We start from the raw sequence: 12,046 nt of genomic DNA, 5'->3' as shown, positions 1-12,046 counted from the left end.
TTATTAATATGCTTAAATTCAGCGGGTAGTCTCACTTAATCTGAGGTCGTCAATTTAAATTAAAAAAATCAATGAACGAAAAGTAACAACTGTTCACGGTCTATAAAATAAATATAATTCGTAAACTCGAAAATCAGTTGTACTATAGTATAATCGACTATTCACTGATTCAAGTAAAAATAATATTTTCAAACGACATCATCGTGATTATATTCAAATACTGATGATGAACGTTCATTGTATATTTTATCGCTTGTACAAATTAATGTAAGCAGTTTTTATATAATAAACGACCCTCAGCCAAGTGTGGTCCGGGAATTGGATCCGTGGACCGCAATGTGCGTTCGAAGTGTCGATGTTCATGTGTCCTGCAGTTCACAAGTTGACGCGCAATTAGCTGCGTTCTTCATCGATTTACGAGCCAAGTGATCCACCGTTCAGGATAATCATTTTTTTTAGAAAACGTTTAAATTTTCTTTTCTTTGCTTGTTGACGTAATTTAGATACTTTGACAAAATGTCTTTTACATTAGAAACATATTATCCTATTCTAATGTAAAATTGCCATCTATACATCAGATGTATATGGCAACGAAACTTTGTAAATATAATTCAGCCATGGCGTATATTCATTTAAAAACCTCATCTACACATTATGTACAAGACGTTTAGAGTATAGACTACCATAGGTTACCATGACTATTTGATAGATATAATCAAACACAAGTTTCTTTAGATACTTTTGTTCTTTTAAGTATTCTTTCAATTTACTTTTTATATTGCGTGCGTTAACACTTTTGAAAGTAATATTTATATATTACAGATACAAAATTTTGTATTGTATAATATACGTTAATGATCCTTCCGCAGGTTCACCTACGGAAACCTTGTTACGACTTTTACTTCCTCTAAATAATCAAGTTTGGTCATCTTTCCAACAACATCGGCAATGCCGAAACATTGCCGCGCATCAGTCCGAAGACCTCACTAAATCATTCAATCGGTAGTAGCGACGGGCGGTGTGTACAAAGGGCAGGGACGTAATCAACACGAGCTTATGACTCGTGCTTACTGGGAATTCCTCGTTCATGGGGAATAATTGCAAGCCCCAATCCCTAGCACGAAAGAGGTTCAGCGGGTTACCCGGGCCTTTCGGCCAGGGAAGACACGTTGATTCTTTCAGTGTAGCGCGCGTGCGGCCCAGAACATCTAAGGGCATCACAGACCTGTTATTGCTCAATCTCGTGCGGCTAGAAGCCGCCTGTCCCTCTAAGAAGATATTTATTTACGTTGGTAGTAAAAATCACTTGATCCGAAAATCAAGTAAATCTTTCAAGATACCAAAAACGCCTATTTAGCAGGCTAGAGTCTCGTTCGTTATCGGAATTAACCAGACAAATCGCTCCACCAACTAAGAACGGCCATGCACCACCACCCACCGAATCAAGAAAGAGCTATCAATCTGTCAATCCTTCCGGTGTCCGGGCCTGGTGAGGTTTCCCGTGTTGAGTCAAATTAAGCCGCAGGCTCCACTCCTGGTGGTGCCCTTCCGTCAATTCCTTTAAGTTTCAGCTTTGCAACCATACTTCCCCCGGAACCCAAAAGCTTTGGTTTCCCGGAAGCTGCCCGCCGAGTCATCGGAGGAACATCGGCGGATCGCTAGCTGGCATCGTTTATGGTTAGAACTAGGGCGGTATCTGATCGCCTTCGAACCTCTAACTTTCGTTCTTGATTAATGAAAACATTTTTGGCAAATGCTTTCGCTTCTGTTCGTCTTGCGACGATCCAAGAATTTCACCTCTAACGTCGCAATACGAATGCCCCCATCTGTCCCTATTAATCATTACCTCGGTATTCCGAAAACCAACAAAATAGAACCGAGGTCCTATTCTATTATTCCATGCACACAGTATTCAGGCGAAATAAGCCTGCTTTAAGCACTCTAATTTGTTCAAAGTAAACGTACCGGCCTACCTCGACACTCAATTAAGAGCACCGCGATAGGATTAAATTGGACCGCCAAGTTTAACCTTAGCTAAATCCACCGGTAGGACATTCCATAACATGTCAGTTAACACCGCGAGCGATGAACCAACAGTATGAAACACAGATTCAACTACGAGCTTTTTAACCGCAACAACTTTAATATACGCTATTGGAGCTGGAATTACCGCGGCTGCTGGCACCAGACTTGCCCTCCAATGGATCCTCATTAAAGGATTTAAAGTGTATTCATTCCGATTACGGGGCCTCGGATGAGTCCCGTATCGTTATTTTTCGTCACTACCTCCCCGTGCCGGGAGTGGGTAATTTGCGCGCCTGCTGCCTTCCTTGGATGTGGTAGCCGTTTCTCAGGCTCCCTCTCCGGAATCGAACCCTGATTCCCCGTTACCCGTTACAACCATGGTAGGCGCAGAACCTACCATCGACAGTTGATAAGGCAGACATTTGAAAGATTCGTCGTCGGTACTAGACCATACGATCAGCAGAAAGTTATTCAGAGTCACCAAAAGTAACGATGGACAAGCCACCGATTGGTTTTGATCTAATAAAAGCGTTCCTTCCATCTCTGGTCGGAACTCTGGTTTGCATGTATTAGCTCTAGAATTACCACAGTTATCCAAGTAAATGTGGGTACGATCTAAGGAACCATAACTGATTTAATGAGCCATTCGCGGTTTCACCTTAATACGGCATGTACTGAGACATGCATGGCTTAATCTTTGAGACAAGCATATGACTACTGGCAGGATCAACCAGGGAGCTTCGTATATGTTTTATTTTTTTAAAACATTAGAATAACTCCTCTTTTCACTTTATACATACATGATAGTATTTAAAAAATCCTATCAGTTGTTAAAGTGGTGCTGTTTGAAAGCATTTGCTTCATACAACACTTGAAAATTTTTGAATCTACATTATTTATTCAGAAAATTGAATAATAATTTTATTTTTCAAACATCCTCTCGTTTTTATAATTTTACTCTCGCTAGATATTTTTATCAAAGCGACTTGGTTTTTTATACATGTAAACGTGATATTTTATTCTTGCTCGGAAAAAAGTAAGTCAATACTCAGTTTCATATTTGTATACTTCTTTAAAGTTATACATAATATTATGTAAACGCCGTAGCGATTTACCACATAAAGAGTCATTCAGTCATAGACATCGACCCGTGGTAGTGTTACGTTAAAAGTATATAACTTGCCGTAGTCAGTATCTGTTAACTCTTACTCGAGCCGCTTCAACTGACTACTCTTTCATACTAGTACGAGCCAGCGTAAAAAAGAATTATTATGGTAAGGTAACTGCGGGCTTCGCCAGGCACGGCAGATACTACGCTATCTCCCTGCTTCTAAATTACTTGTTGGTACTTTATTTTTTTTTTTCAAGATAACATTCTTGATTTATTTATTCATATGTATATACATATGATTATTATTATTATTATTATTATTATTATTATTTTTTTTTTTTTACTGGAACATAAAATAGTTTTAAAATAGTATAATATATAATATATAATAATAATAATAATAATAATAATAATAATAATAATAATAAAAATTATTATCGGTTGTATAAAATAACCATTTCTTATCATTGATGTAGTATTATTATATTTACAAAATTTCGAATGACTTTGTAATCTATGATAGTACTTGAACTAAGCTTAATAAGCTAATGCATAATAAACCAAGCAGAAATATTTTGAACGCTATTATCCTAATAATCTTTACCAAATAAAATCTTTTGACTTTAATAAATTTTTAACTATATTATAATTTTATTTTTTCAAACAAATAAAAATTCTTTTATGTACTAAAAATTTTTATTTAATCAAGCTGTCATATTTCAATTTAAATTATTATTGAAATGAGTACTATTTTAAAATTACTTCATTCTCTTTTTTTTACCCCAATTTTACTTATTTGCCAAAATAGATAATAGTACATTATTTTTATTCATTTAGTTATTGATAGTATTTTTTTCTTCTTCTTATACTTATCTCACACATTCACGAATAAATAACAAAATTCAACTGCTCTTAATAACCAAACTATAATTAGATGCCAGCATTGTCAGCAACTTAACGAAATTCATTCTAATGTACTTTTGATATTTAATTTATAAAATACACAAAGAATAGGATTTCTAGCTGCAAAAAATTTTTACTTGCACCAAAAAATATTATGCATTATGAATTAAATACAAAAATTTTCTTGAGGCGAGAAAATATTTTTCCGATTGAAACCGATTAAAACTGATTCAGAAGAATTCAATCAGATTCAATCAGAAAATAATAATTTTAATTTTCGATTATTTTCCGATTGAATCTAATTAAATTCGATTGAAATATCTCAATCAGTTTCAATCAGATTCAATCGGAAAATAATAATTTTTGAAAAATTACTTTCCGATTGAAATCGATTAAAACTGATTGAGAAAAATTCAATCAGATTCAATCGGAAAATAATAATTTTTTTGAAATTACTTTCCGATTGAAATCGATTAAAACTGATCGAAAAAAATTCAATCAGATTCAATTGGAAAATAATAATTTATTTCTCAATTTTATCCCGATTGATCAATTTTTTATTTCTCCGTGTAGAATGTTTTAATTGATTTTAATATATCTTCCTGATGAGCTAGATATATAGCTAAAGTCCTTAGTAAAAATGAAACGAGGCACTGGCTAGCGTTTTGCTAGCGTCGCTAGAATCAATGCTAACGGTAGATGACAATTGAGGCGGCCCTCGTTTATTTTTAATAGGGGTGTGCGTATTATCTATGAGATACGAGTAGTTTAACCTTAGACAGTATAAAAATTGTAAGCTTTATATAGTATAAATGCTTTTTACTGTAGAATGTTCTACTGATTGTATCTTATAAACAGTGCATTATATGAAACAAGTGAAAAATAAACTTTCGGAACAGATAGAATCGACATAAATTGAGTAAGAGCAATTTGTTTTATAGGCTTTCAAATTCAACAAATTCTATGCAAATTAAAACTGGTTCCAAAACGATAGCTTAAAATCTGGCTAAGTTATAGCAATTTAAAAAAAAAGTTATTCAATTAACATACTTTTTAAATGGAAAAATTTGATACTCAAGAGAAAGTACTTTAAATTAAATTTAAGAGCTGAAATTTTCAGGGAATTTTTTTCTCAATATAAACAACAAAATTTTCTTATGACGGCTAAAAAAAAAAATTCGTTTCAAACGAAGCGGATTCAATCAAAAAATAATAATTCATTTATCGAATATTTTCTGATTAAATTCGACAGACAATTTTCAATCAGTTTCAATCGGAAAATAACAATTCAGATAGTATTGATAATTATTAAAATTTGGGCAGATATGAATTTCATTTATCATTAATTCAGCAATTTTTAAAATATCCGAGTATAGAATTTTATCCGTCTTTCCAATTTAATCAATTTTATAAAAAGTTAAAACAAACTTATTTCAGGATTATATAAAAACTTTTTTTAAAAAACTGTATTGATTGAGTTTAAAACTATCACGAAAATAAAAGGAAACATCAATAAAAAATTATATATATATTAAGTTGGTTAAAAAAAAAATTTTTTTTTTTTTGGTATCCAAAAATTGAAAGTCTACCTAAAAATAAAAATTTCGATACCAATCCAAGCTCTTAATAATAATACTACGGTTTGCGTCAATCAATTTTTCTATTTTCTATTTAAATAACACGGGAAAAAAGAACTTTTTATTTTTTAGAATTTTCTAACTTACAAGCCAATCAACGAATTATTATGCACGATAGATATTTTTGTAGGATATTGAATGCTCTACAACAAAAGTCTCATCATTTTTTGATAAATCTAATTGTTCAAAAGTTATTTGAGCTTAAAGTCAAATTTATAGAAAATTTTGAGATCTTTTTACTTTTCCGGCGAAACTATCAGTTTTATCAGAAAATCTCATAAAAACTTTTTTGTAGGTAATTTCATTTCTCAAAAATTATTATAAATAAAGTTTTTCAAAATTTCGCTTTTTTTTTCTAGTTATTTTTTTTCTATTGATTTTTTATAAATTCTAAAATATATTTTATGTATTTTAACTTATATTTTTTAAATAAATTTTTTTCATGGGGATGTTTAACACAAGGATTTTCGTATGCTCCAACTAATAGAAAAAAAAAGTTGCTTGAACCAAGAAAAAAATTTCTTAGGAGAAAAGATATATGTAGAGGAGAGGAAATTCACCAGTCCTAGGCAATAGCAGTGGGAGTAGTTCGGTGCTTGCCACTAGATACCGCCTACCACTTGTGAAGTGTCCCTGGTAAGAAACTTAATTCAGACGTATTATATTCCAAACTTGGAAGCAATTTTGACACGAGCACACCTCTGCTCTTTGACAGAGTGACAAGTGCCATTTTTGGTGTTAATATAGTATATCCTATATTACTTCATGATATAAAATCTAATTTTTAATATAGATTCAACGTAGATTTTAATATATTTGATTTTTCACCATTTAATATTATATAAAATTATTTTTTCCTGGGAATCGGTAATTTTTGATTAATTTAAAATCGAAACCTTCCGGAAATATCTGATTCAATTCGATTAAAACTGATTGAAAGTCAATCAGAAATCTCCGATTAAATCTGATAGGACGTTTTCAATCAGTTTCAATCGGAGTTTTAAATCAGGGAAGCCATTTCACTTGTAGGAAATCAACATTTCAAAAATACTCTAATTACGTACTACGCTAACTATATATTTTTATACATAGGTTTAGGGGGGGGGGGGGGCAAACGAGGTACTCAGGAACGAACCAAGTATTCAAGGACTCAAATTCACTGAATCTTTTTGTTTTTGATTATATTCAAATCAAATAAAAAAAAATTTAGTTACCGGTTAAACAAAAAAATTTCCATTTTTGCGGTCGAGATGGGGTACCCTCTAAAAAAGGTGAAAAAAAAAAAAAACATTTCTGCATATTAAATAAATTTAATTAATTTACTTTTTTTTTTTTGTAAGTAATTTACACAATGAAAAATTGAATTTTACACAATTATTGAATGCAAAGGGCAGAAAAAAAATTTTTTATTGGTATCTATCATAAAACAAAAGCCATTCACAATTTTCGACTAACCAACACACGAGCGTCTTAGACTCCATTGTGCAAGATAAATACATTAATTTTTGTGACAGATATTTGAAATGTACTACAGTTAGTGCCTATAAATGGCAGGTTATAAATCCGCGTCTATTTATTTGGTAAGATTGTTTTGAGTATTTATTGAAAATGAGAGAGAAGTTGGTAAGTGTACGAATTGAAATGATAATAAATTTTGTCAAAAGATGGCATGTTGAGCTACTTCGATATTTTTTGGTCGTTTGTTATCACCCATGTAACCAAAAAATATTTTTTGATCCGTTGATGACGTCACTATTAGAATGATTAGGTATCTTTTTTACCAGCTGTATCTTATCTAATATTTTTAGCTGCCAGTTATAGGTGCTAAATGTCGTACATTTCAAGTGTCTGTCACAAAAAATCATTTACAAAATGAAATTTTTTTTTATAAAATTTTGGGGGTACCACCTGTTGCCGTGTTGTAAATATGAATTTATAGCTTTTATTATATTAATAACATTTCAGATCATAAATCTGCTCACATTACAGGCTTATAAGAAATAGTCGCAGGGTTGCAAATAGCGCATTAAATTTATAATTGAATTAGTGCTTCAATTACATTTTTTTTTTATATTTCATAATCCAAAAACAACAAATTAAAAATGATTTTTTAATTTTTAATTCAATATCTTTGAATTAAAAATAATTTTTTAATTTTTAATCGTACATTTTTGAATTAAAAATTAAATTTCAAATTTTTAATTCGTAAAGTAGCGTTAAAATGTAATGGCTTAGTTTTTAAATCTACGTTTTAAAATAAAACATTAAATGAACAATTTCAATTCGGAAAATCAGATTAAAAAATTTCTTTCCTATCTCAAATTCCATATTTAATAATTGAAAAGTAAACCAAAAATTTTAATTAACCATCGTTAAAGGGGAGTAAAGAATTACATTCCTTTTTTTTAATTTTCTATTATTATATCAAAAATTAATTAAAAACTTTTTAATTTTGAACAACAAATTAGTATTTTCTTAATTTTAAATTCTCTGTTTACACTGAAAATTATTCGAAAAATTTGATTCTTTAATGTCTTAACTATGAATGATCTTTTTATTTCGAATTCTATTATATCTGACAATCAAAAGTAAGTTCAAAAATATTTAAACTTGAAGGTTAAATAAAACAGTATTCTTTCCTGTTATAAGTGCTGTCAAATTTTTTGTCTTGATTACTTATCTGATTGCGTACCGTATCTAAATTAAAAATCAATTTCCAATTTTTGATCCCACGTATTTGAATTGACTAGTAATTTTTTAATTTTTTATCCCACGTTTCTGAATTAGAATTAATTTTTGAAATTTTAAACCCACGTGTCAATTTAAAAACTAATTTTTTAATTTTTGATTTCACTTGTCTGATTAAAAATTAGTTTTTCGATTTTTGATCCCACGTGTGTACATTTAAATTAATTTTTCAATTTTGAATCTCTCGTGCCGGATTAAATATCAATATTTAAATTCTGAATCCCACGTCTCTGGATTAAAATTAATTTTTTAATATTTAATCTCACGTTTCTGAATTAAAATTAATTTTTTGATTTTTCAATTCAAGTTGTTGAATTAAAAATTAATTTCGTAATTTTAATAGATATAATTTCAATTACGGATTAAAAATTTAATTTTGAATTGCAAATATTCTCATTAAAGAATTCGCAACCCTAAATAGTCGTTCTATTAATAGTTCACCAATTCAATTAATTTATTTAATTGTTAATTTCATTATTATTAAGAGACAAAAGAAATTTTTTATTCTTCTGTAAAATTTATATTAGTCCAAATAAACAATAACTTTAATTATTTTCTTTTTAATTGTAATTTACTCTTCGAAAGAAAAATGGATAATTACTCTCAGTTGAATAATATCATATTTTTACAGGATCCGAAAATAATGTCATCAAAGCCAGATCAAAATGGCAATCGACAATTTCTAAAAAATATAACGGTAGGATACATGTTTTTAATTTTTACATTGAATTTTATTTTATTTTATTTACTCAATAGTTTCGTTTAATACCTTTTATTTTCAGAATTTTGATGAGCCTAGACCGTTGACAATGCGATTGATGCAAGACAGCCGCAAGAAGGATGATGAAATAAAGATTTTGAAACGCCAGAATCAAGAATATCGAATAAAAGTAGCTTTTTATCACCAAACCCTGCGACAACAACAACAACAACAACAACAACAACAACATCAGGATCGTTATTACTATCTTGAACATGACACATTTCATGTTAGATACAATATTTACATTCCCAGTTCAGTATCCCGTAAGGCATTTGACGCTATAAATCCGTCTAAATTCATAAAAATAATGTCACACGCGATTTGGGGTGAAGAAAATATTTCAAAGCTCGTAGTTCGTAAACAAAAAAACACTGGAAACCGCGAGAAATTAGACGATAGAAGATTAGAATTGGTATCTATACACTATCAACATTTTTTAAAGAAGCGTAATTATTCTGAAGGAGTTTTTGATTTGCAGATACGGGCTGTGAATACATATTTAGACCGAGCAATTCAGAGTGCAAAAAAAAAGTTCGACGATCATAGCTTATGTATTCTGTATTTCGGGCCAAATCCATTACTTTTAAACTCAACTCTATTCGATTTGGATTAAACCTGTTTAGTTTAAGTTTTTAAGATTTAACTTATTAGAATGGTTATCTTTTCAAGTTTTTTATTTGAAAATGTAATTTTCAAATTAAAAAAAAAATTAAAACTAATTTTCATCGTTAACTTTTAGATATTTGAAATAGGTTTAAAATTTCTTGATAATTATTATTTTCGACTTTATTAAATTCTGACATTATGAAATAGTTTTACAATTTTATTTCGATTTTTCTTTCTATTTCTTTTTTCTTTTTTTTTTTTTTTTTTTTTTTTACTTATTTTCTTTATCTTTCAAAGCAACAAAGTTCACATAATAAATCTGAAATCTTTAGATATTAATAACAATATAAAAATGTAATAACTCGATTTCACTGGAAAAAAAATTATTTTAAAAATAATATTTTTATGATTAATAAAAAATATACTGTAGAAAAAAATTAATCTTCTTTTAAATTTACCACATTGTAGAGGTATAGTTTTTTACTAAAATATTTTTCATTAATTAAACAAGTTTTACTTGAAAAGTCTTTTTATTTATAAAAAAAAAAACTCTGAAAAAGTCTTTCTCCAGTACTGAATTTGATGAATATAGTAAATCTGAATAAATTTTAGTATGACTTCACAATTCTTTTAAAAATTCCGAAATTTCAGACAATATTTTAATTTTTCAGAGTTTCTCAGCATTTTTCAGAGTTATTCACTTGTGACGAGACTTTTTTTTGTGTTTTTTAGAAAAAGTAAGACTTTCAAAAAGTCTTATGAAGAGTTCTGAAGACTTTTTCAGAGATTTTTGAGAGAAATATTTCCACAAGGGAAGTTTTGAAAAACACATGAGAATATTAAAATTGCGTACCTGAAACGTGAATGCACGGTGTGCCTTACGATCGAAATTATTTTTTCGACTAATTCACTCACGTTAAATCATCTGTACACTGAGAAAAAAAAACTTTTTTCAAGTATATAAATGGTTATTTCCTACCGAGTAAATATTTGTTCAATCTTAGTAAAAATGTACTCCAATCAAGTATATTTGCTCAAAATAAGTATCGAAATTCTTAAGTCAAGAAAATATTACTCGATTGAAGTACATATTTACTATGATTAAGATTATTATTTGGTTGTATAGTACCGAGTAGCTATTTTTTTAAATAAAGTATTTATACTTGGGAAAAGTTTTTTTTTTCCAGTGTACACTTTTTTGATTACTTTTAAATGGGTTAAATTATATACTAGTCCGAAGATAATTTATTAGAGAATAATTTCGACTCGGTGTAAAGTCGATGAATTATTCTATTGATTTAAATTGAATTATTTTAACCCGAGAAACCAGTACTGTCAGTTGTTACGTATGAATCTTTGGAAACACGATAACTTTCGAAAAATTTAATAAACTGACCTAATTTTTTTTTATTAGTTTTGTATTTTCTGTCGCAAAGAGCCTATTGAAAATAACCATCTAAATTCTTTTTTGTTTAGTTTTAATTAATAAAAAACTTAAAACCGGTAATTCATTAAAAATTTACCTGCCATTATTATTATTATTATTATTATTATTATTATTATTATTATTATTATTATTATTATTATTATTATTATTATTATTATTATTATTATTATTATTATTATTATTATTATTATTATTATTATTATTATTATTATTATTATTATTATTATTATTATTATTATTATTATTATTATTATTATTATTATTATTATTATTATTATTATTATTATTATTATTATTATTATTATTATTATTATTATTATTATTATTATTATTATTATTATTATTATTATTATTATTATTATTATTATTATTATTATTATTATTATTATTATTATTATTATTATTATTATTATTATTATTATTATTATTATTATTATTATTATTATTATTATTATTATTATTATTATTATTATTATTATTATTATTATTATTATTATTATTATTATTATTATTATTATTATTATTATTATTATTATTATTATTATTATTATTATTATTATTATTATTATTATTATTATTATTATTATTATTATTATTATTATTATTATTATTATTATTATTATTATTATTATTATTATTATTATTATTATTATTATTATTATTATTATTATTATTATTATTATTATTATTATTATTATTATTATTATTATTATTATTATTATTATTATTATTATTATTATTATTATTATTATTATTATTATTATTATTATTATTATTATTATTATTATTATTATTATTATTATTAT

General features: G+C 27.6%; 1 protein-coding gene and 3 non-coding genes across 4 annotated transcripts in view; 1 reads left to right on the top strand and 3 right to left on the bottom strand.

Annotated features, from left to right (window-relative positions):
• Window positions 1-49, bottom strand: part of LOC128668951 (large subunit ribosomal RNA) — a 3,927-nt gene extending 3,878 nt beyond the window's left edge. The window contains exon 1 of the ribosomal RNA XR_008404508.1: window positions 1-49. This exon is cut by the window's left edge and continues 3,878 nt beyond it. This is a non-coding gene — a ribosomal RNA (large subunit ribosomal RNA).
• Window positions 50-290: 241 nt separating this feature from the next.
• Window positions 291-445, bottom strand: LOC128668946 (5.8S ribosomal RNA). Its single transcript, XR_008404503.1, has one exon. It is a non-coding gene; the product is annotated as a 5.8S ribosomal RNA (ribosomal RNA).
• Window positions 446-852: 407 nt separating this feature from the next.
• LOC128668940 (small subunit ribosomal RNA) lies at window positions 853-2,762 on the bottom strand. The gene has a single exon (XR_008404497.1). It is a non-coding gene; the product is annotated as a small subunit ribosomal RNA (ribosomal RNA).
• A 4,744-nt stretch (window positions 2,763-7,506) lies between these two features.
• On the top strand, window positions 7,507-9,800 carry LOC128667259 (uncharacterized). The gene is made up of 4 exons (XM_053738139.1): window positions 7,507-7,597; window positions 9,056-9,121; window positions 9,207-9,599; window positions 9,666-9,800. Exons 2-4 carry the CDS (start codon window positions 9,068-9,070, stop codon window positions 9,798-9,800), a joined length of 582 nt encoding a protein of 193 aa, XP_053594114.1. The 5' UTR covers window positions 7,507-7,597; window positions 9,056-9,067.
• Window positions 9,801-12,046: the final 2,246 nt, after the last annotated feature.

The sequence above is a fragment of the Microplitis demolitor genome, chromosome 1, assembly GCF_026212275.2.
Source record: "Microplitis demolitor isolate Queensland-Clemson2020A chromosome 1, iyMicDemo2.1a, whole genome shotgun sequence".
Taxonomy (NCBI): domain Eukaryota; kingdom Metazoa; phylum Arthropoda; class Insecta; order Hymenoptera; family Braconidae; genus Microplitis; species Microplitis demolitor.
This window is presented reverse-complemented; position numbering and strand designations above follow the sequence as displayed.

Bases quoted from the DNA above. Each gene is read 5' to 3' on its own strand.
- LOC128667259 (XM_053738139.1), top strand. From the start codon at position 9,068: ATGTCATCAAAGCCAGATCAAAATGGCAATCGACAATTTCTAAAAAAT. The intron at 9,122-9,206 runs GTAGGATACATG...TTTTATTTTCAG, and splicing joins AATTTCTAAAAAATATAACG to AATTTTGATGAGCCTAGACC. The intron at 9,600-9,665 runs GTATCTATACAC...TTTGATTTGCAG, and splicing joins ACGATAGAAGATTAGAATTG to ATACGGGCTGTGAATACATA.